The following is a 22,518-nucleotide window of genomic DNA, read 5'->3' on the forward strand; positions in this document are numbered from 1 at the left end:
TTCGAGACCAGCCTGGCCAAGATGGTGAAACCCTGTCTCTACTAAAAATACAAAAATTAGCCAGGCATGGTTGTGGGTGCCTGTAATCCCAGCTACTCAGGAGGCTGAGGCAGGAGAATTGCTTGAATCTGGGAGGCAAAGGTTGCAGTGAGCCAAGATCACGCTACTGCACTCCAGCCTGGGTGACAGGGCGAGACTCTGTCTCAAAAAAAAGAAAAAAAAATTAGCCTGATGAGGTGGTGTATGCCTGCAGTCCCAGCTGCTCAGGAAGCTGAGGCAGGTGGATCTCTTGGGCCTAGGAGATCAAGGCTGCAGTGAACCATGATCATTCCACTGAGCTCTGGACTGGACAACAGAGTGAGACCTTGCCTTTAAAAAAATAAAAAAAGAATACCAATAGGAGAGTACAATGATAGTTCTAATTCTCTTGATATTAATGAATATTAAGTATGTTTTCATTAAAACATTTTTAGTTCCTGAAATTTTGTGATTCAGATTTCATATACACTTAGTCACTGATGCTTCACGAGTATACTTGTTTCTCTGTCTGAGGAAGATTGGCATGGGAAAACAGGGAGATATTGGTCAGCAGTGACACTTGTTTTTCTAAGCAAAGTGGTTTTTCTCAACTTCCTGTTTTTCATTATTCTACATACTGAAGACCTTGGGGGATGATTTTAAGTAGAGAAAGCTGAGCAATTCAAGTTGTGATGTGATTTATCTAAAACTATAGGATTTATACTTTGTTCTATACATGATCCAGTAATCAACTGGTTTCATTAGCTTTCTAGTTTTTTTCAGTTTTAGTTTTGTAAATGGAATAATTTAAAATAAATTAGGAAAACATCACTATTTTACTAAGTATTTTTTCACCTACTTTCCATTGTGCTAGGCATTAAAGAAAAGATAGTGTGCAGCTTTTTATATGTCAATTATACCTCAATAAAGCGGTTTAAGAAAAAGTAAAAGATACTGATTTTATTTATAAATGGAATCTTACTCTCCAATAGTGGCTTTTCAAAATCTGTGGACACATCTGCAGTTATTGAAAATAGAACCATTTTGTTTCCATGAATATCTATTTTATGAATATATAAATTTTGTATTACCTTGGATTATGAGATCTGATCATATAGATTTAGGTAAGGAAAGTTAAAAGTTGTCTGGAGTTAGGGGTGAATTCCAAATGCAAATATAAATAAATTCAGAAGTATCCATACTACTTAACACAGAGTAACCTGGTATCTGAAGATTTTTTTTTTTGTTTGCTATAAGGCAAAGGGAAAATCTCTTTAAAAGGGATTCACATTTATTTACTTGGCTTTTTAAGATGGCTACCAAGGTAAACAGTGAACTTTTGTAAGCAGTGTATACTGTTCTAAATATGAAGTGTATTTTCCCTTCTGATAGTGAATGAATTCCATTATGATTTTTTAATGTCAAAAATTAAATTATTTTGTCAGAATAACCCCTTAAATTTTTAAATGTTGTCTTATAAAAGTTAATTATATTGTGATATTTAAATGCTTGCCAATTTAGGATTATGATGAGATGGAAGAAAATAAATAAATTATGCAATAGGCATGAACCTTCAAGGGTATTAGGACGTGCTCAGGATATGGTCTTTGGTGCAGTGTAAAAATGTAATTTCTTAGTGAATAGGTCAATTTCCAAACCAGCAGGAAAGTTATAAGTATTTAAATGGAATGTGTAGGGATATGTCAGGGAAGTTAGAGACAGTAACATCTGGTATGCTTTTTTTTTTTTTTTTTTTTTTGGTGAGACGGAGTCTCGCTCTGTCGCCCAGGCTGGAGTGCAGTGGCGTGATCTCGGCTCACTGCAAGCTCCGCCTCCTGGGTTCACGCCATTCTCCTGCCTCAGCCTCCAGAGTAGCTGGGACTACAGGCGCCCACCACCACGCCCGGCTAATTTTTTGTATTCCTAGTAGAGAAAGGGTTTTGCCGTGTTAGCCAGGATGGTCTTGATCTCCTGACCTCGTGATCTGCCCGTCTTGGCCTCCCAAAGTGCTGGGATTACGGGCGTGAGCCACCGCGCCCGGTCTGGTATGCTCTTAAATTAATTGTTAATGCTGTGACTTAGCAGTTCTTTGAAATCATCAAGATCATAGACTGGGCTTGTGCCTGTAATCCCAGCACTTTGGGAGGCTGAGGCAGGAGGATTGCTTGAGTCTACGAGTTGGAGACCAGCCTGGACAACATAGTGAGACTCTTGTCTCTACAAAAAGTTAACAAAAGTAGCCGGATGTGGTGGTGCATGCCTGTAGTCCCAGCTACTTGGGAGACTGAGGTGGGAGGATTGCTTGAGACCAGGAGGTCCAGGCTGCAGTGAGCTATGATCTGTGCCACTGTGCTCCAGCCTGGGTGACAGAATGAGACCCTGTTAAAAGAATCTTTTTTTTTTTTTTTTGGTAAGAATGATCTAAGAACTGGATATCTGTAAAGCTAATAGAAAAAAAATCCTGTGAAGCAAAAAGTCAAAATTGAAATAAGCTAGGACCGACAGCAAGGTTAAATGCTTAATTTTTTTTAGTGTTCATAAATAAGGTACAGTTTTAAAAATATCATAAACATTTTTATGATCCTATTCTCAGGGCCCGGTTTTTTTTGTATCTTTAAAATTATAGTATTTTGATTCTAGAAATGAACCCTTGAACCAATATCCGTATTTTATCATGAATAAGGTGAGAGTAACATTGATAAAATGACTTGCTATAGTTTACATTGCTACTTAAGGACAGTACTAGACCAGAAACCAAGTCTCCTGAGTCCCATTTAAGTGCTGTTTTTGTCACACCAAGCAGTTCTCTAAGTATATAGTCTTTTTTTTTTTTTTTGAAACAGGGTCTTGCTTTGTCACCCAGGCTAGAAAACAGTTGCATGATCATGGCTCACTACAGTCTTGTTTTTAGAGATTGGGTCTCCTTATGTTGCTCAGGTTGGTCTCAAACTCCTGACCTCAAGCAATCCTCCTGCCTCTGCTCCCAAAGTGTTATGATTACAGGCATGATCTACTGCACCCAGCCAGTAACTTTTTTTTTTTTTTTTTGAGACGGAGTCTCACTCTGTTGCCAGGCTGGAGTACAGTGGCGCGATCTTGGCTCACTGCAATCTCCGCCTCCCAGGTTCAAGTGATTCCCCTGCCTCAGCCTCCTGAGTAGCTGGGACTACAGGTGCCTGCCACCACGCCTGGCTAATTTATATATTTTTAGTAGAGACAGGGTTTCACCATATTGGTCAGGCTGGTCTCAAACTCCTGACCTCAGGGATCCGCCTGCCTCAGCCTCCCAAAGTGCTGGGATTACAGGCGTGAGCCACCACGCCTGGCCGCCAGTAATTTTTTTTTTTTTAAAGGGATTAATATCCATTGCAAGACTTGGTAACGGATCACAGAGAACTCATTAGTTAATTAAATCAGTTTCACAGTATTGTGTTTTGGTTTTGGAAATCACTTCAGACCTATAACCAATATTGAGTGAGTTGAAAAGAATTAATTACTTCCAAATACAAGGCACTTTACATTCTTCTAAGGAGAGGATGCAACACAAAGCTATTTGGTCAGCTTGATACAAAAGCTCTTAGGTGTGCTCATGAAGTAAGTCAAATGTATACATTTTACAACCACATATTAAATAGAATTAGTTTTTTCTTTTTCCTTCCCATTTCTTTGAACAGTCTTATTCAGAATCTTCATGATTAGCAACTTTGTCATCATTGGAGCCCTTTTCTCTAGAACACATCAGCCTCTTTCTATGTATGATATTTTCGCTGGAAATTTTATCCTGAGCTATAAATGCCTCTCATGTAAGAAAAGTTTTTTTTGTTTGTTTTTTTTTTTGAGACAAGATCTAACTCTGTTGCCCAGGTTGGAGTGCAGTGGCGTGATCATGACTCACTGCAGCCTTGACCTTGTGGGCTTAAGCAATCCTCCCATCAGCCTCCTGAGTATCTGGGACTACCAGTGTGCACCACCACACCTGGCTAATTTTTGTATTTTTTGTAGAGATGGGGTCTTGCCATGTTGTCCAGGCTGGTCTTGAGCTCCTGGGCTCAAGTGATATGTCTGCCTTGGCCTCCCAAAGGGCTGGGATTACAGGTGTGAGCCACCATGCCTGGCCAAGAAAAGTTTTTTTTAAAGTTTATTTTTGTATGTAGTCATAATACTTGTAAGGTAACCTTTTCACTGTATTGCTTTTTAAACTAAGGTTTAAATAGTTCATTGTAATAAGAGTTACCATTTGTGCTTATAAGGCTGCATCTCCAGGAGTAAGTACTAAATCTGTGTTAGGTTTCTTTGCTGCTTTTTTTTGTTTTTTTTGTTTTTTTTCTTTTACTGATATGGTCAGGTGGTCAGGTTACTTCCGTAAGGATCCAAAACTAGAGTTGATTGAGGTCATTTCAGGCTTATACATAATCTACAAATGATTCTCAACCAATTGAGATCTGAGTTCACCTCTTTTGCTGAACTTTTGATTGTGATCTTACTGTAAAATTCTAGGATCTCATAACTTCTATGAAATTTTTATACCTGGATTATAAAACTTCGGAAAGATTTGCTTAAATATTTTGTTGCTTAAAAGAAAATAATTGGCCGAGTGTGGTAGCTCACGCCTGTAGTCCCAGCATTTTGGGAGGCTGAGGCAGGTAGATCAGTTGAGCTCAGGAGTTTGAAACCAGCCTTGGCAACGTGGCGAAACCCTGTCTCTACTAAAAGTATAAAAAAAATTAGCTGGGCATGGTGGCACTCACCTGCAGTCCCAGCTACTCAGGAGGCTGAGGTGAGAGGATTGCTTGAGCCCAGGAAGTTGAGGCTGCAGTGAGCAAAGATTGCACAACTGCCCTCCAGCCTGGGCAATAGAATGAGAACCTGTCTCAAAAAACAAACAACCCCCCCGCACCCCCCCCTAAAAAAAAACCAAACAGAAAATAATTAACACTGTCATCAAGGAAGGTAACTCATTATAAGGATTTTTAAAAAAAATTTTTTTTTGAGACGGAGTCTTGCTCTGTCACCCAGGCTGAAGTGCAGTGGCACAATCTTGGCTCACTGCAAGCTCCACCTCCCGGGTTCACGCCATTCTACCTGCTTCAGCTTCCCAAGTAGCTGGGACTATAGGCACACGCCGCCACACCCAGCTGATTTTTCTATTTTTAGTAGAGGCAGGGTTTCACTGTGTTGGTGAGGCTAGTCTCGAACTCCTGACCTCGTGATCCACCCGCCTTGCCCTCCCAAAGTGCTGGGATTACAGGCGTAAGCCACCGCGTCTGGCCTATAAGGAATAATTTTGTGATTAAACATGGTCTTATATTCATGAACGATAGGTGAATGAAAAATGTATGTTATTGGTGGTAAAATCTTAAAATCCTTAAAGAATTAATTTAAATTGCTACCTCCTACTTATGAAGCACTATATGGTGCCCTGGACTTAGCATTAGAAGAAACTTAGTTTATGTATGAGTTTTGCCATAGGCTGTAGTCTTGGGGTATTAGTTAGAATTCAATGCCACTATGATATTAAGAAATTTATTACAGGAATTAAATCTTATTCAATCATGAGAAAAACTGGGGATATTAAGGTCCCTAAAATGTGAGAGAAAAATCGCTAAACTGCCTTTTGATGTAGGTTAATGAATTGCGTGTTCTGTTAATAGGGAAACTGTGAAGGAGGTTCGTGTGTTGTGGGCTCTTTGCAACTACCACCTTTATGGGCCTTTAGTGAAAAATCTGGTGATAGGCTTGGTCCTGGTAGTTGTGGACATAAGGTAGAGTGGGGATGAGTAAGGACAGATTACAGTTCTGCCCATACCTTTGTGTCTGTCCTTCCTGCCTCTAACCAATGACTGCCTTTGGAATGAAATGGCTACTGCTTCAGTTGCATCCCCTAAATTTTTTGCAAATTTCTCTTGTGACATATCTTAAGCTGAAACCATATAGGAGAGGAAATTAGGGGAAGTGTACTCCTTCTTGACATAGTTTAATACCTTAACTTTGTTTAATCACTTAGTCTTCCAAACTTAAGTTCCTCAGATATCATTTTGGGTTTAGATTAGTGCTTTTCTGTCATTGTCCATTAAACAAATGATTTCTTTCATTACCTACTTCTCTTTTAGTCTGTTCAGTGATCCCTCTGGGTATAGCTTCTGAATTTCTAGCATAAAACTCTTCAACAATAACAAAAAAGGATAGTGATCTTTCCCGTCAATTTTTAGGGGGAAGGATAAGGTGTTTCCTAGAAACTTTATTCAGAGCACTTTAGTCAAAGTGTAGTTCATTGATCCTTAACTGCAATTTACTTGACAAGATATATTTATGGGATGAAATTTATTGAGGGTAACAGAATGGAGAGAGAAACTGCTGGTGTGATGAATTCTCTTTCTTCTTGGTCTACAACAAACAGGAATATTTTGAGAATGTAGCTATGGCAGATTTTAATGTAAGAGTTATGCCAACACTATTTCCCCTTAAGGGTTGAGTCAGACCTTTTGGGAATGATATAGACTTGGGGGTCTTGAGTGAACTTTTAGTATTTATTAGCAGCCAATCTAACCTTGAAAACTCTATGTTGATTTCTTTTTGGAAAGTGTTGAACAATTAAATAATACATGTTAAAGAACAAGGAAGAAGGGCATTGTTTTAATTATTTTGTGATCTAATTTAATCCCCACAGCAACTCTGTGAAGCAGATATTGTAATCATTCCCATTTTACAGATGAGGAAGAGACTTCGTAACTTGGTTTATATAAGAAAAGGATAGAACTGTTTAGATCTTATTGATTGCTTTCCATTTTGTATAAGTTCAGTGACTTAGGAACCTTTTTTAAAAAACTTTTTTGGAGGAGTGATATTGTTCATTATGAACATACCTACTTGAAAAGTATTTAAAGGTATTTTTCATGGAAATTATATTTTATACGTTTTAGTATGGTTCACTAGAAATACGTCACAGTTTGTAGGTAATACTGTGTTTTATTTTGAGTTGGCTAATTGTTAAGGTAAAACTTTAGAGGATAAAGTGAGCTCATATTGATGAATGGTAATCTGATATTTCCAACAGACTAGGTCTTTTTTTGAAGTTCATGTATTATAACTTTATTCTTTGTGATACTAGCTCCCTCTGTAGAACTTCAATAAGATTGCAACTGGACTTTTTCAATAATTTAGAAAAGTGATCTAAACATTATCTATAACATTTCCCTGTAAAATTTTACTTTGTATTCTAATCAGTTGCAAGTGGGTTTTTAAAAGTATAAATGTAACCTTTATAAAAATGTTTCACTTTGTACACACAAAGTTTTAATAACATATACAAAATAAAACTTTCTTCAAACATTCCTATAACTTTAATGCTTTTTTATTTAGGAAGGCTAGAGAGAGGTGTGATTTCTAGGTCTGTTGGTCTGTGTTGAGTAAAGCCTGATGGAAGCCCTAGGGGAAAAATAAATTTTGACGTTTAGCTGGATACTTGAAATTATCCTTTTTTTTTTTTTTTTTTTTCTGAAACTTTCCGGTTTGACTTGGGTGGGAAAATGTTCATAAGGGATTTTTTTTTTTTTTTATCTTGTAGAGAAGGGGAAAGCAAACTTCTACAACAGGTAGAAAGAGCAAAGAGAAAATCTTAGCAAGATCCAGAAATTTAGCGGAGAATTGCAGGAAAAAATTCTTGACATTTACGGTTTAAAAAAATTTTCCTTTTTCTTTTTTTCTTGAGATGTGGTCTCACTCTGTCGCCTAGACTGGAGTTCAGTGGCATGATCATAGTGATCGTTCCACCTCAGCCTCCTAAGTAGCTGGGACTACAGGTATGTGCCACCACGCCTGGCTCCTTTTTGTATTTTTAGTAGAGATGGGGTTTTGCCATGTTGCCCAGGCTGGTCTTGAGCTCCTGGGCTCAAGTGGTCTGCCTACCTCAGCCTCCCAAAGTGTTAGGATTACGGGCGTGAGCCACTGCACCCTGCTCACATATATGAGTTCTATGAGTTTATGCTGTTGTTGGAAAATCCTTTGTTATCAAAGTCTACCAATTTTCCTGTGTGGGAGTGAGCTTACTTATTTTACCACCACTTTTTCTCCTTTCTTTCTGCTATGGTTTGAATGTTTGTCCCCTCCAAAACTAATGTTGAAATTTAATTGCCATTGTAACAGTACTAAGAGGTGGAGGCCTTTAAGAGGTGATTAGATCATGGGGCTCTACCTTCATGAGTGCATTAATGCAGGAGTGGGTTAGTTATCTCTTAGAGGGTTGTTATAAAGTGAGTCTGGCCCCTCAAACACTTGCTTGCTGTTTGCCTTCTGCCATGGGATAATGCAGCAAGAAGTTGCTGAGCAGAAGCTGGCACCATACTCTAGGACTTCCCAGCCTTCAGAACTGAGAAACATATTAATGTTTCTTTCCTTTATAAATTACCCAATCTCAGGTTTCTGTTAAAAGCTGTAGCAATCAAACTAAGACACTCCCCTAAACCATTTTATATTAAATTGTAAGTTGTATAATTAGCTCTTCAAAGATGTTTTCTCAGACATAATGTAAGCTCCATGAAGGCAGAGGAAATATGATTGACTTGCAACATGGAATTTAGAAAAATGAGCGAACTGATTTCAACCATAGAGCTAGGGACTAAAACATACAAATGAGGATAAGAAAGAACTGAAGTACATATGCTCTTTCAGTTTCTAAAAATTTAACTGTATTTTCTTCTAAGTAGATTGAAGGATGTTCTTAGGATTATGCTTGAGTAGGCTTTTAAACAATTTTGTGTGGATAATTATCTTTGAAGCCTTTGTTAGTACTAAACATCTTTATTCTGTTATAATACAGTTTATTCAAACAGACATACAGTGTGTATTGTGGCACAAAGAAATTGAAGAATGATTCTTATTCTTTTTGTTTGTTGGCCTTGACTAAATTTGATATCAGGTAATTGCTTTAAAGGATAGGCCAATTTTATTGGTATAACAAATCTACCCTTCATTATCCATAAACCACTTATATAGTAATCTGGTTTTCCTATACAGGCACACCTTGGAGATATTGGCGGTTTGGTTCTAGACTATCACAATAAAGTGAATATCACAATAAAGAGAAATACATGAAGATTGTATTCCCCAGTGCATATAAAAGTTGTGGTGATATCACACTGTAATCTATTGTATACAATAACATTGTGTATAAAAAATGTATATGCCTTAATTTAATGTAATCTATTGTATACAATAACATTGTATATAAAAATGTATATTCCTTAATCCATAAAAATACTTTATGGATGAAAATGCTAACAATCATCTGAGCCTTTAGCAAGTTACAATCATTTTGCTGGTGGAGGGTCTTGCCTCAGTGTTGATGGCTACTGACTGATCAGGATGTTGGTTGCTGAAGGTTGGAGTGTCTGTGGCAATTTCTTAAAATAAGACAGTAATGAAGTTTGCTGTGTCAGAGCCTTCCTTTCATGAAAAATTTCTCTGTAATATGCAATGCTGTCTGATAGCATGTTACTCACAGTAGAATTTGGAAAATTGGAGTCAGTCCTCTCAAACCATGCTGTTACTTTATCAACTTAAGTTTATGGAATATTCAAAATTCTTTGTTGTCATTTCAGCAGTGTTCACAGCATCTTCACCGGGAGTACATTCCATCTTAGGAAACCACTTTTTTTGCTCATCTATAAGAAGCAACTCCCTGTCCATTCAAGTTTTATCATGAGATTGCAGCATTTCAGTATCCATCTTCAGGCTCCACTTCCAATTCTAGTTCTCTTGCTATTTCTACCACATCTGCAGTGACTTCTTCCCTGAAGTCTTGAAGCCCTCAAAGTCATCCACAAGGGCTGGAATTCACTTCTTCCAAACTCCTGTTAATGTTGATGTTTTGACCTCCTCCCATGAATCACGAATGTTCTTAATGGCATCTAGAATGATGAATACGTGGCAGGAGGTTTTCATTTTAGTTTGTCTGATCCATCAGAGGAATCACGGTCTATGGCAGCTATAGTCTTGCAAAATATATTTCTTAAATAATAAGACTTGAAAGTCACAATTACTTCTTGATTTGGGGGTTGCAGAATGAATGTTGTATTAGCAGCCATGAAAACAGCATTCATCTCCTTGTACATCTCCATCAGAGCACTTGGGTGACTGGGTGCAACATCAATGAGCAGAAATATTTTAAAAGGGGCCAGGCATGGTGGCTTACGTCTGTAATTCCAGGACTTTGGGAGACTGAGGCAGGCAGATCACCTGAGGTCAGGAGTTCGAGACCAGCCTGACCAACAGGGAGAAACCCCGTCTCTACTAAGAATAGAAAATTAGGTGTGGCGGTGCATGCCTGTAATCCCAGCTACTCGGGAGGCTGAGGTAGGAGAATCGCTTGAACCCAGGAGGCAGAGGTCATGGTGAGCCAAGATTGCACCATTGCACTCCAGCCTGGGCAACAAGAGTGAAACTCCATCTCAAAAAAATAAAAGCCTAGCCTCCCAAAGTGCCAGGATTACAGGCATGAGCCACCGCGCCTGTCTGTCCGCCCGTCTTCTTTTTTAAGAGCAAGAAAAGGTTTCCCAGAAGTACTCTGGTAGATTCTTATCACACACACATTCCTAAACCAGTTACTGGCAAAGAAAATAGAATTATCATGATTAATTAGCATATTCTGAAGTACATGCTTCCTTATAACTGAACAAAAATTAGAGCTCCACTGGCAACGCGGAAATGGCTGTTGACTTGGCAACTAATAGTGAATTGCTCACAATGTTTAAGTGAAATGGCCTGTCAGATTTCCTGGGAACACAGGAACCAGGGCCAGACTTAGAAACGGCCTCAGTAAGAGGTTTTCTAAAACTATTTTCTGGTATCGTAATTATTCCTAATTACCTTGTGCACTAAAAAAATTTAAAAATTTTAAATTTAGAATTTTAAACACATTTCCTGACAGTAACCAAGATATAAAAATGTGTAAAATTGAGTGATTTTTTTTAAAGCATGGAAGATTTGTGTTACCCTCAGACTTGAAAGGGAACCTGCAAAGTTATGGTCTCATGGGAAATATTGTTTCTTTTTGCCTTGACATAATTTTCAGGCTCTTTGGTTTTATTCTAAGCAACCCAGCAGGGCACCTTTAAAAAGAAACAAACAAAATTACTGTCTCTAAACCAAAGAAGATAGAAAAATACATTCAGAAGAATAGTATACATTGAAAACTGCCACTTTAGCTAGTGCTTTTTTTTTTTTTTTTTTTTTTAGACGGAGTCTCGCTCTGTTCCAGGCTGGAGTGTAGTGGTGCGATCTCAGCTCACTGCAACCTCCACCTTCCAGTTTCAAATGATACTTATGCCTCAGCCTCTTGAGTAGCTGGGATTACAGGGGCCAGCCACCATGCCCAGCTAATTTTTTCATATTTTTAGTAGAGAGTACTTTTTAACTGAGAAGAGATGCTGTAAAGTTTTAGGAAATCACAGTGGGGACAGTAGTCATACTTCTACTTTCTTCTGAATATAATATTGTTTCTTTTTTCTCCTGCAGTTACTTATTTTTTTTTTCTTTTTGCTTTAAGGCTTGGTAGTTCTGAGAATTTTAGATTCAGTTATAATCGAATGTAACTATCAACACATGTTATGGAGTAGTATAAATTGTTACTTGATGTTTGGAGTTGTTTTACTCAGTCACTCAGCAAAGGTAAGATTAGATCTCCATTAGATGAAAAGTATTATCTCTTATGCAAAGAGACATTGGTTAGCTCTGGATGAAGACAATGGCTATGGGGTCAGTCAACCTTGTAGAAAGAATAGGCTAGGCACAGTGGCTCATGCCTGTAATCCCACCACTTTGGGGTGGTCGAAGCCAGTGGATCACTTGAGCCCAGCAGTTCGAGACCAAACTCGGCAACATAGTGAGAGCCCCCTCTCTACAAAAAATTTGAAAATTAGCCAGGGCATGGTGGTGTGTACCTCTGGTACTAGCTATCAGGAGGCTGAGGTGGGAGGTTCTCTTGACCTGGGGAGGTTGAGTCTGCATGCAGTGAGCCATGATTGTGCCACTGGACTCCAGCCTGGGTGAGAAAATGAGACCTTGTCTCAAAAAAAAAAAAAAAAAAAAAAAGACACAATAAAAGTAAAATTGTATAATCTCTGGAAAAAACAAAATAGGCTGTCATGTTCTAATACTCAATATGTAAGGATGTTTAGTATATTAGTGGGTATAATTATTAATAAAATATTCTATTTAGTTATCTTTGAACCAGTTTGTAATAACCAAACCACAAAAATTCAATTTGCTTTGTATGTAAAAATCTTTTAAAATAGAAAGTCCTGCCTTAACTTTCATAAATCTGAATGTGAGCATATATTTATGCTTTTCATTTCTTTGCACAGCTTTTTTTTTTTTTTCTCTAAGACAGAGTCTCACTCTGTCACTCAGGCTGGAGTATAGTGGCACGATCTCAGCTCACTGCAACCTCTACCTCCCAGGTTCAAGTGATTCTTGTCCATCAGCCTCCCACGTAGCTGGGATTACAGGTGTGCAACACCATACCTGGTTAATTTTTGTATTTTTAGCAGAGACAGGGTTTCGCCATGTTGTCCAGGCTGGTGCACAGCATTTTGTTGTTGATGTGTGAGACTTGTAATATAACAGTAATAATGCTGTCGTTTCTTAAAGATGATATATAATCCTATCAAAATATTCCTGGGAAGTAGGTATTTGTCAGCCTGTCAATGTTTTCCTTTTATTTTGTGTGTGTGTGTGTGTGTGTGTGTGTGTCTGTGTGTGTGTGTGTTTTAGTACATTCTCCCAGATGCTGAAATTTTCCCTTTAAACTGTTATTATGATGTATGTCTTATTTCTTTCTCTTTTTTGGTCCTAATTATGCTCTCAGGAGTTAATACAGTATAAAATTATGTTTTTTAAAGGAAACTTCATCAAATATTTGGAAATTAGCAAATATTTTTTAGAGGTAGAAACTGTCATTTATATTCCTAAGACTTGTAGGCCATTGTATTTGTTGACTGACTGATTTGACTGAGAACCTAGTGTGTGATAATGTGTCACTGTTTCTGTCAACTTATATAATTGAGGGACTTTTTAATTGTTCTTACCTTAGACCACTGTATACTTGTGGTCTTATAAAGTATATTTGAAAATTATATGCATTTTCATGTTTTGTCTGGGCCTGGGAAAAATATTTATTTTAAAACTGTAACATCTTAACCTTTAAAACCCATTGTCAGTTATTTGGAAAAATTAGTATTATATGATATGAAGCACTTCTTTTTATTGCTGATTTCAGGTTTCACTATCTGGGAAACTCCGGTGTGGAGACATAGGTCTGTTAACTACTTTGTTTTATCTGGAATGTTTTATTGATACTATAAAACAAAACTTATCAGTAAGACTGATTTGGAATTCATATTGTTTGACAGCATTATCACTGTCAATAATTATCCATTGTCAGTATTTGTAAAGCAGAATAAAAGAAGCCATTATTTAAGTTTAATTCCTGAGATGATTCAGCATACGGTGTAATGTCAATCTGTGGGAATTTTATTTTAAACTTTTTCTTAGTAAAGTTTACTTTTTAGAGCTGTTTTAGGTTCATTCACAGCAAAATTGAGCAAAGATACAGAGATTTCCCATAATCCTCCTGCCCTCACACATGAATAGCCTCCCCCATTTTCAGCATCCCCCACCAGAGTGGTACATTTGATACAATTGATGAACCAATATTGACACATCCAAATAAAACTATTTTTTGGGGAGGGGAGACGGAGTCTCTCTCTGTTGCCCAGGCTGGAGTGCAGTGGCGAGATCTCTGCTCACTGCAACCTCCATCTCCCGGGTTCAAGCAATTCTCTTGTCTCAGCCTCCTGAGTAGCTGGGACTACAGGCACACGCTACCATGACCGGCAAATTTTTGTATTTTTAGTAGAGACGGGGTTTCACCATATTGGTCAGGCTGGTTTCAAACTCCTGACCTCAAGTGATCCACCCACCTCGGCCTCCCAAAGTGCTGGGATTACAGGCATGAGACACTGCGCCCAGCCGATAAAACTCTTAGAACAAGATTAATTGATTGATTGAGACAAGGCCTTGCTCTGTCTCCCAGGCTGGAGTGCAGTGATGCAATCATAGTTCACAGCAGCCTGCAGCTCCTGGCCTCAAGTGATCCTCCTGCCTGAGCCTCTTGAGTAGTTGGGACTATAGCTTGTGCTACTGCTCCCAGAAGTCTCTTATTTAATCTGTCTCTTCTAAAGTATAGATGTATAGTTCATACCTTTAGAAATTTCTGAGTTTTTATGGTGGTTCTGCAAATAAACCTGTTTGCTTCTTATTTCTGCCTTCCCTTCCTTCTGAGCCTTTGGTTTTTGATTTTCTCTTATATGCTGGTTCAGCTATCCTTGTTTCTGTTGCTTTAAAACCTTCAACATATTATGAACATTTTCCACCAAACATATTGTTCTTATGAGTACATCGTAATTTTAGGGCAAGAAGCAGAGATGAACTTTGCTTTAACTCTTTTGTGTTGAAGTATGCTAATGGCAAGCATGTTTTTTAAATATAAAAGTTGTACAAGTTGAGATGTTTAATTCCTTTACTTTAAGAAAAAGCATCATAATTAGAAGGGAGAATTGCTGTTATCTGGAAGGTGTTCAGACAGTTGGGGGAAAAAAAAACAACCAAAACAGCTGCAGTGTAATTTCCATAAGGGAATGGGCTTATATCTTTGTTTATTTGTGTTTGTTTTCCATTGTACACTCAGTGCCTAGCATGGGGTAACACAGTATGTGATTAACCAACAGTTATTGGAAAAATATATTTTAGTGTGTTATTTTAGATAATTAAAAGTACATTTAGGAAATATGCAACCTTTTTGTTTGGCTTTATTAATTTGATCTTACCTTCCTTCTTCATTTCACCTTTAAAATGCTGATGATAGAAGCAGGAGGCAGAGAAATTATAGGCAAATAGGGGTGGGTCCCTGGTGAAACCCCACCTCCAAGGTGAAAAGCTTGAAACCAGCAGCCCAAAGTGAGAACTTCTATTCCTGTTTGCCTGCACTGTCCTGATTGATTCTTTCTGAATAATGTCTTTTTACCAGTTGAATGTTGCCTTTTCCAAAGCTACCTATGGCCTGCCCCACCCGCATCCTGTGCCTGTAAAGCCCCGGACTCAGTAGGTAGAGAGGAGAGATTCTGCCAGACTTTCGGGAAAAGAGATGGCTTGACTTCGGGGAAGAGACTGCTGTACTTCAGGGAAGACCACCTACTCTTCCCGTCCCCTCTCCAGCTCCCCTCTCCACTGAGAGCCATTTCCACCGCTCAGTAAAATTCTCCACCTTCACCATCCTTCAAGTGTCTGCATCACTTCCTTCTTCTTGGATACTGAACAAGAACTCAGAACCCATGGAGTGCAGGTACCCAAAAAGGCTGTCATACTGGCCCTTTGCCCTCGCTGGCGGAGGGCAGCCGCCCCACGCAATGTGGTAAGGGACCAACTGAGCTGTTAACATGCACACAGACAGACGGCAGAGCTAAAAGACCACTGTAACACTTTCTCTGGGGTTTTGGGGTCGTGGGCACCCTCACCTGGGTGCTGCTGTGGGACCTGCATGGAGCTTTCTCTCGCTGGCTCCTGGAGCAGCCGGCCAGGTCCTGCACTCTCTTGCTAACATGCTCCCTCCTGCAAGGGGTTGAGCACTGTGGCGTGAGTAAACTGTCGCCCTTGTTGCAAGTCCAATGAAGGGACCGAGAAAAATCCTGCATCACTGATATGAAATGTACCAAATTAAGTAACATCATCTTATTTCTTCTGATTTTGTTTTCAGTTTGTTTATATTCCTTTCCATAGGTATTATGTGTCTGTTTTAGTTCATAAAATTGTGGCCTAATTTATATTTTGACCATTATTCAGCACACTGTTAGTACTCAGGACTAATTTCAGTTGCTTATTTAGACACATCGAAATAAATCACATTTTAAGGCTGGGCGCAGTGGCTCCTGCCTGTAATCCCAGCACTTTGGGAGGTTGAGGCCAGGAGTTCGAGACCAGCCTGGGCAATATGGTGAAATCCCGTCTCTACTAACAATACAAAAGTTAGCTGGGCATGGTGGTGCGCACTTGTGGTCCCAGCTACTTGGGACTCTGAGGCACGGAAATCGCTTGAACCCAGGAGTCAGAGGTTGCAGTGAGCCATCACGCCACACTGCATTCCAGCCTGAGTGAGATTCCGTCTCAAAAAAATTTTTTTTTAAACATAAATAAAGACCACACTATCTTTTTTGAAGATTATGTTCACATTTCATTCTCTCCATTGAACTGTATAGATGTATTACCTGTATATAAAGAATGTAAATTTTTTTGTATTAAAAATCGACACCTTAAAAAAAAACTAATACCACCACAAGGTTAAGCTCTGAGGAGATTTCAGCTTTACAATAATTACATTGTTACAATAATGTTTAACTTCTCAATAATTAAAAACCAAAGCAATGTTGCAACCTTGGTTCAATATTCAAATATATTTTTCTTGGTAACCAAGCTACTTCACTATTTATAGTACTTTATAAATGATTTAGAATTGTTATGCAGTTTTTTCAAAGAAGTATTCATAAGGTAAATTTAGAAAATTATTTTAAAACGAAAGTGATGCCCACCAGATGGTGCTATTTCGCCTGTTTTATCTGCGACAATAAGTAGGAAAAATGAATATAGAACTTCAAAAAAGTGTATGGAAGATCTAGAATATTTGGGCATTGTATTTTGGGTGTAGATGAGCTCAGTGGAAGGAAGCATTCAAATATTCTAAACTTGTGTTTAGTACTGTATGTTTATCTTGATAAAGGTAAAGATGAATTCCCAGAGTTAATATGCCAGATAACCTTTTATTTAGTCTAAATATGTTAAGTAGATTTTTTGAAAAGTTGACATATATGCAAATTTTATTAACTTCATAGCTGTATATGCATGAAAAATGAAATTATTTATTAGATACGTGTTACCAAAATTTGTTTCAAGATTTCTTTATATTGTTAAGTAAACAATATTACTATCTCATTTGAGTTACATTGTGATTTACAAATTAAGGGAAACATTTTGATTTTTTATGCGTTTGTAATTATTACCCAGAAACTTAGGCTTGAATTCACTATTTTTGCAAAGGAAAGAGATGACTCTTCTAAATTAATTTTTGTATTAGGAAGAGGGCAAACTATGTGGTACAGTGTTCACTTAGATGCAGCCATTGAATGACGATCCATTAGAGTCAAAATGGTTAGTTAGCTAATGAAATACACTTTTCAGTAAAGTTGGAAAGATTTAGCCAGCTCTTAAAAGTGTTTCTAGGATTTTAATGTAGTCTTTTTTCCCGCTGATTTTATTATCACTCTGTATTCTTCTCTGGTCATGAGATTGAACCATAAAAGTCATGTAGATGCTTGTTATAAGTATTTGCCAAAGTCATCATTGTCAGTGATTTTATTGGCATGTGTGAAATTAGAGATTAAACTTGCTTTTAAATCTTGCATTTGAATTTTTCTTCTGGAAGGTACATGTATAACTTTCAATTTAATGTTCAATTATTGGTAACAGAATGAAGCATCTCTCTATAGGCCAGTAAATATATATAGTAGATTTTATTGTATTCCTGTACTGTTTTTGAATGAATATTTTACTAATTATGTTAACATAATCCTCATACATACCCTTAAGATTAGGACCTACTATAATGCTTTATTTGAACTTGTTTCATAGCATTTGTCTTTTTTAACTTTGGATTATAGTTTTGGAATATAAATCAGATCCCTCCTACAAAAACATAAAGTTCTTCATGCTTTCTCTCATTCCACTTATCACAGTACTTTACATGTAGTAGATGACCCTATATATTTTTTACATAAATGAATAGTTTTGTCATGCCAAGTATTGATATTAGTATTATAGTACAAAGGAAATGATTTAGATAGCTTTTCTTTCTTGAAGGAATTTCCTTAGTGACAACAAGTATTCCTCATTCCATAGTTTTTGTTTTGTTTTTGTTTTTTTGAGATGGAGTCTTACTCTGTCACCCAGGGTGGAGTGCAGTGGCAGAATTTCAGCTCACTGCAATGTCTGCCTCCCAGGTTCAAGCAATTCTCCTGTGTCAGCCTTCTTAGTAGCTGGGATTACAGGCATGCACCATCACGCCTGGCTAATTTTTGTAATTTTAGTAGAGATGGGGTTTCACCATATTGGTCAGGCTGGTCTTGAACTCCTGACCTCAGGTGATCCACTCACCTCAGCCTCCCAAAGTGGGATTACAGGCATAAGCTACTGCACCTGGTCTCTGTTCTACAGTTTTTTATCTTATGCTTTTCTGAAATGACTTTTTATAGTTGGGTTTAAAAGGATCATCTCATTGGAATCTCATATCACAGTTATGATGCATTCTGTCATGATGAGGATAAGTGTGTATTTTCAGGTTAAAAAAAATCAAAATATTATTGTCAGCCTGCATCAGTATTAGAGATTGTCTGGTCCAGGAGTTCTCAGATTGTGATTCAAGGGCCTCTTGTGGGAGGGGGGGTCAGGGGTCCTTAAGACCTTGACAGAAGTTCTGTGAGGGCAGAACTATATTCAAAGTAATACTAAGACTGTGTTTACCCTTTTCATTCTCATTCTCTCATGAGCATAGGTGGAGTTTTCTAGAGGTTGCATACCATGCCATACTGATTGAATGCACAAGTTATATGAGACTCTAGCAGTTCTGTCAAAAGACAAAGTTACAACAAATTTAGTTTAAAGATCTCAGTCAGCTTTATTGTGATTCTAGAATCAGGCAATACTTCATTCCATAAAGTAGAGTGTGTGTTCTAATGAGTTGAGCAGATGGTTGGTTTTATAGACAGAAAGGGCTGAAGAAAGCAGATTGGTCATTTCAAAGTGAATTCTCTTGTAAGGTCTGGATGGGGAGACAGGACAATAGAAAGACTGGTTAATATCAGGTTACTTCAGATTAGGGATTAAAACAGAGGAAACTTCATTATCATGCCCATTGAATACTTCATTATCATGTGCATTGAATATTGAAAACTGTCCTGTTTGGGATATTAGGCTGTTATCTGTCTCTCCTGATTTTTTAGAAAGTCAAGATAACAACTCAGTTTGGGTTTGGTGAGCATGGGTGACTCCATTTTGATTTTTAGTCTGGTCTTCTTTTGGAGCCTAGTGTAGGAGTTTTGTTCAAAACAGTGGCCTATAATTTTGGCTTCATAAGCCAGACATTAAAGAGATTTGCAAAGATTATAAAACAGTGCTTCTCTTGTCACTAAGATTTTTTTTAGTTTGGAAATAGTTATTTTCATAAAATGTTACATTAACATTTAATGAATTTATTCTTAAAATAAATATTTTAAAAAGTTATATTTTAACTTATGATAACTAGGGCTAGATATTAAAGCTCCTTGAATTACTCGATACTCTTTTTAAAGTGTAAAGGGGTCCTGAGATGAAAGTGTCTGAGAACTTATGATCCTAATTCTTTATCCTCATTTCATAGATGAGAATACTTTGAGCCCAGAGAGGTTAGTTTAGTTAAGTACACTCATCCAGTTTTTGGCTTAGCTGATTCTTGGATCACTGACATCTGGCTTTTTTTGATTTTTTTTTTTTAAGTTTTTTTTTTTTTTTTTTTTTTTGAGACAGTCTTGCTGTGTCAGCTAGGCTTGGGGGCTGGAGTGCAGTGGTGCAGTCATGGCTCACTGCAGCCTTCACTGCCTGGGCTCAAGTGATCCTCCCACCTCAGCCTCCTGAGTACCTGGGACTACAGGCACATGCCACCATGCCTGGCTAATTTTTGTGTTTTTTGTAGAGAAGGGTACTTTTTGTTGCCCAGGCTGGTCTCAAACTCTTGGGCTTAAGTGATCAGCTAGCCTTGACCTCCCAAAATGTTGGGATGAGCCACCTTGCCTGGCCTGATACATTTTATTAGCAGTTTTGCTGTTTAGATATTCTTCAACCTAATACCAACCATCAGCTCCTTTAACAGTTTCTTCGTTTGATATTTTAACTAACTTTATTAAGTACATGAGTAAATTAGGAATATTGACCTACTTTTTCAACAACAATAAAATGGTGTTTTTTTAAACTCAAAAAATGTCTAGAAAAAGGGAATTGATATATGAAACAGTGTAACCTTAGCGTCAGAAAGAATAATATTGAGGGCAAAGAAATAGGTTCTTGTGTTTTAGAGACTCTTTTACTGTCTTTTTTCCTTTTTTCCCCCCCTTCTTCAACAACAAAACATTGGTTACAAGCTTCCCTGGGCATTTATGGCAGCCCACCTACAGAAGAACAAGTGTTCTGTTTTAAAATTTTAAGAATTTTATCAAGAGGATAATAATTACACATATGCTGCTTTTTTGATGGATATGTATTATTTCTCAGGTTGAGCCTCATGGTGGGGGTGGTAGATTCTAACCCCCTCCTTTAATTGTTGAAGGAATTTAAAACTATGTCATAAAGAAACTGCGTAATTTTAATTCAAAGAAAGATAATTAGGATATACATAATATCCCTCTTCCTTTGAGGGGCTTCCTTCGTGTAGAAGACATGGACTGAGTGATTTTTGCTCAATAAAGGAAAACTTTCTAGTAGTAAAGAAATACAAAAATAGAATCAGCTTGTTTGGAAGTAGTGAGTTCCCTTTCTTATGAGGCGTTAAAGCATAGACCAGATTATTGACTCTTAGTAGGAGTACTAGCAAATGAATCAGTAGATGGAGGGTTAATTGGGTTACATGACCTTTAAGATTGCTTTTTTTTTTTTTGAGGTGGAGTCTCGCTCTGTCGCCAGGCTAGAGTGCAGTGGTGCAATCTCAGCTCACTGCCACCTCCGCCTCCTGGGTTCAAGCGATTCTCATGCCTTTGCCTCCCGAGTAGGTGGGATTACAGGCACGTGCCACCATACCTAATTTTTTGTATTTTTAGTAGAGACGGGGTTTCATCATGTTGGCCAGGGTGGTCTTGATCTACTGACCTCATGATTTGCCTGCCTTGGCCTCCCAAAGTGCTGGGACTACAGGCATGATCCACCGTGCCCAGCCTTCAAATTCTTTTATTAAGTGTTTGAGTATACTTGTTCAAAATAACTTTTTAAACAAGTATAAAAAGGCAGTTGGTTTAGCAGATGTATTCTACTTTTATATCAGCTGCTCTGTTAACCTAAAGATTTTATGGATCTGTGGTCTCACCATGATCACTGACATCAATTCTCCTTGAAGGAGGATGAGTTTTGTTTGTTCATTTTATTGCAAACCATTTGAAGAGATGATAGATTGGTAGCAGAAATTTGGCAGAGAAAAGGATGATAAACATTAGAAAGGAGGATAAAGCCCACTGGAAGACATAAATGAATTGATGATATTTTGGTGTATATTTTCTCATTGCTTTATGATTATAAATATTTTCTGCTGCTTTTTGCCACTATCTATTTTTCATGTCTTCCAATAAAGTATTCCATGGCCAAAATTTGTGGAAATTCTCTTCGGTTGTTGCTGGTTTTATAAGTTATAGGGTTCTTTGGAATATAATTACTGAAATGATGACTACACTAAAACATATTACTTCTTAATTTAACAAAGTATTTAGTGGGAGGAAGGCTCTAGCTTTTCTTATTTTCTTTAATGTTTTTTAGGCATGCTAGAGGAAAATAGTGTTCTTACTATTAGTTTTGAACATTTTTTATGACTATAGAGTTGAAAGCCCAAAACACTAGAAGTAAATGGATCATTGCAAAATATTTGTTTTGTTTTCATTTGTGAGTGGGGCATTCGTGTGTCACTGTGTCTATGCTTCTATTTTTCTCTGTATATAGTTTATATCCTTAAGACTTTCAGAAAGAAATTGAGATCTTATGTTGTTTTATTGTATATGCATGTACATGCATACACACACACACACACACACACACACACACACACACACAGTTTTATTTGTTCATCATATATTTAAGGCCTGACATAGGTCTTACAAAGTTCAATTACTATAGGGCTTAAGTAGGAAATGAGTGGTAAAATGAGCCAACTTGAAGCAATAAATACTGATTGATAGATTATCACCTTCTTCCAAATAAGATATGTGGCATCGTAGAATCTTGCTCTTAGATACACAGATATGTGTGATGTTTAGATAGTTGAGAAATTCAACCAGAAATGAATGAAAGGGTTTTCCCGTTATCCTGTCATATGCAGATTACCAGATCATTCAGTTCTTCAATTTATCAATTCATGTATTTATTCATTTAACTAATATTTGTTAGTTTTATACTATGTGTAAAGCCCTATTTTAGACACTGAATACAGTGCCAGACAGTAATTTTCCTTCACTCATAGTTTATACTCCAATAGAGAATGTAGAATTGAGCTTTAAATTTCCTATTCAATAAGTATTTTTAGTAATATGTGAAGTACAAGAGCTTCTGAAGACTTATTGCGCCACTCTCTCCCTATTCATCCATTTACCAGTTGTTACTGAATGCTTACTC

The 22,518-nt window shown here is 37.5% G+C and overlaps 1 protein-coding gene across 11 annotated transcripts in view; it reads left to right on the top strand.

The window, feature by feature from the left end:
* The window catches only part of ADK (adenosine kinase), a 558,353-nt gene that overhangs the window by 76,239 nt on the left and 459,596 nt on the right, over window positions 1–22,518 (top strand). Inside the window, exon 1 of one of the 11 annotated variants that reach the window (XM_016918650.4) lies at window positions 15,101–15,415. The exons of the other annotated variants lie outside the window; for them this stretch is intronic. Coding sequence (XP_016774139.1) covers window positions 15,405–15,415 — 11 coding nt within the window. The 5' untranslated portion in view covers window positions 15,101–15,404. Of the gene's footprint in view, window positions 1–15,100; window positions 15,416–22,518 lie in introns of those variants that run through there. 11 annotated transcript variants of the gene reach the window in all.

Source organism: Pan troglodytes, chromosome 8 (assembly GCF_028858775.2).
Source record: "Pan troglodytes isolate AG18354 chromosome 8, NHGRI_mPanTro3-v2.0_pri, whole genome shotgun sequence".
Lineage (NCBI taxonomy): Eukaryota > Metazoa > Chordata > Mammalia > Primates > Hominidae > Pan > Pan troglodytes.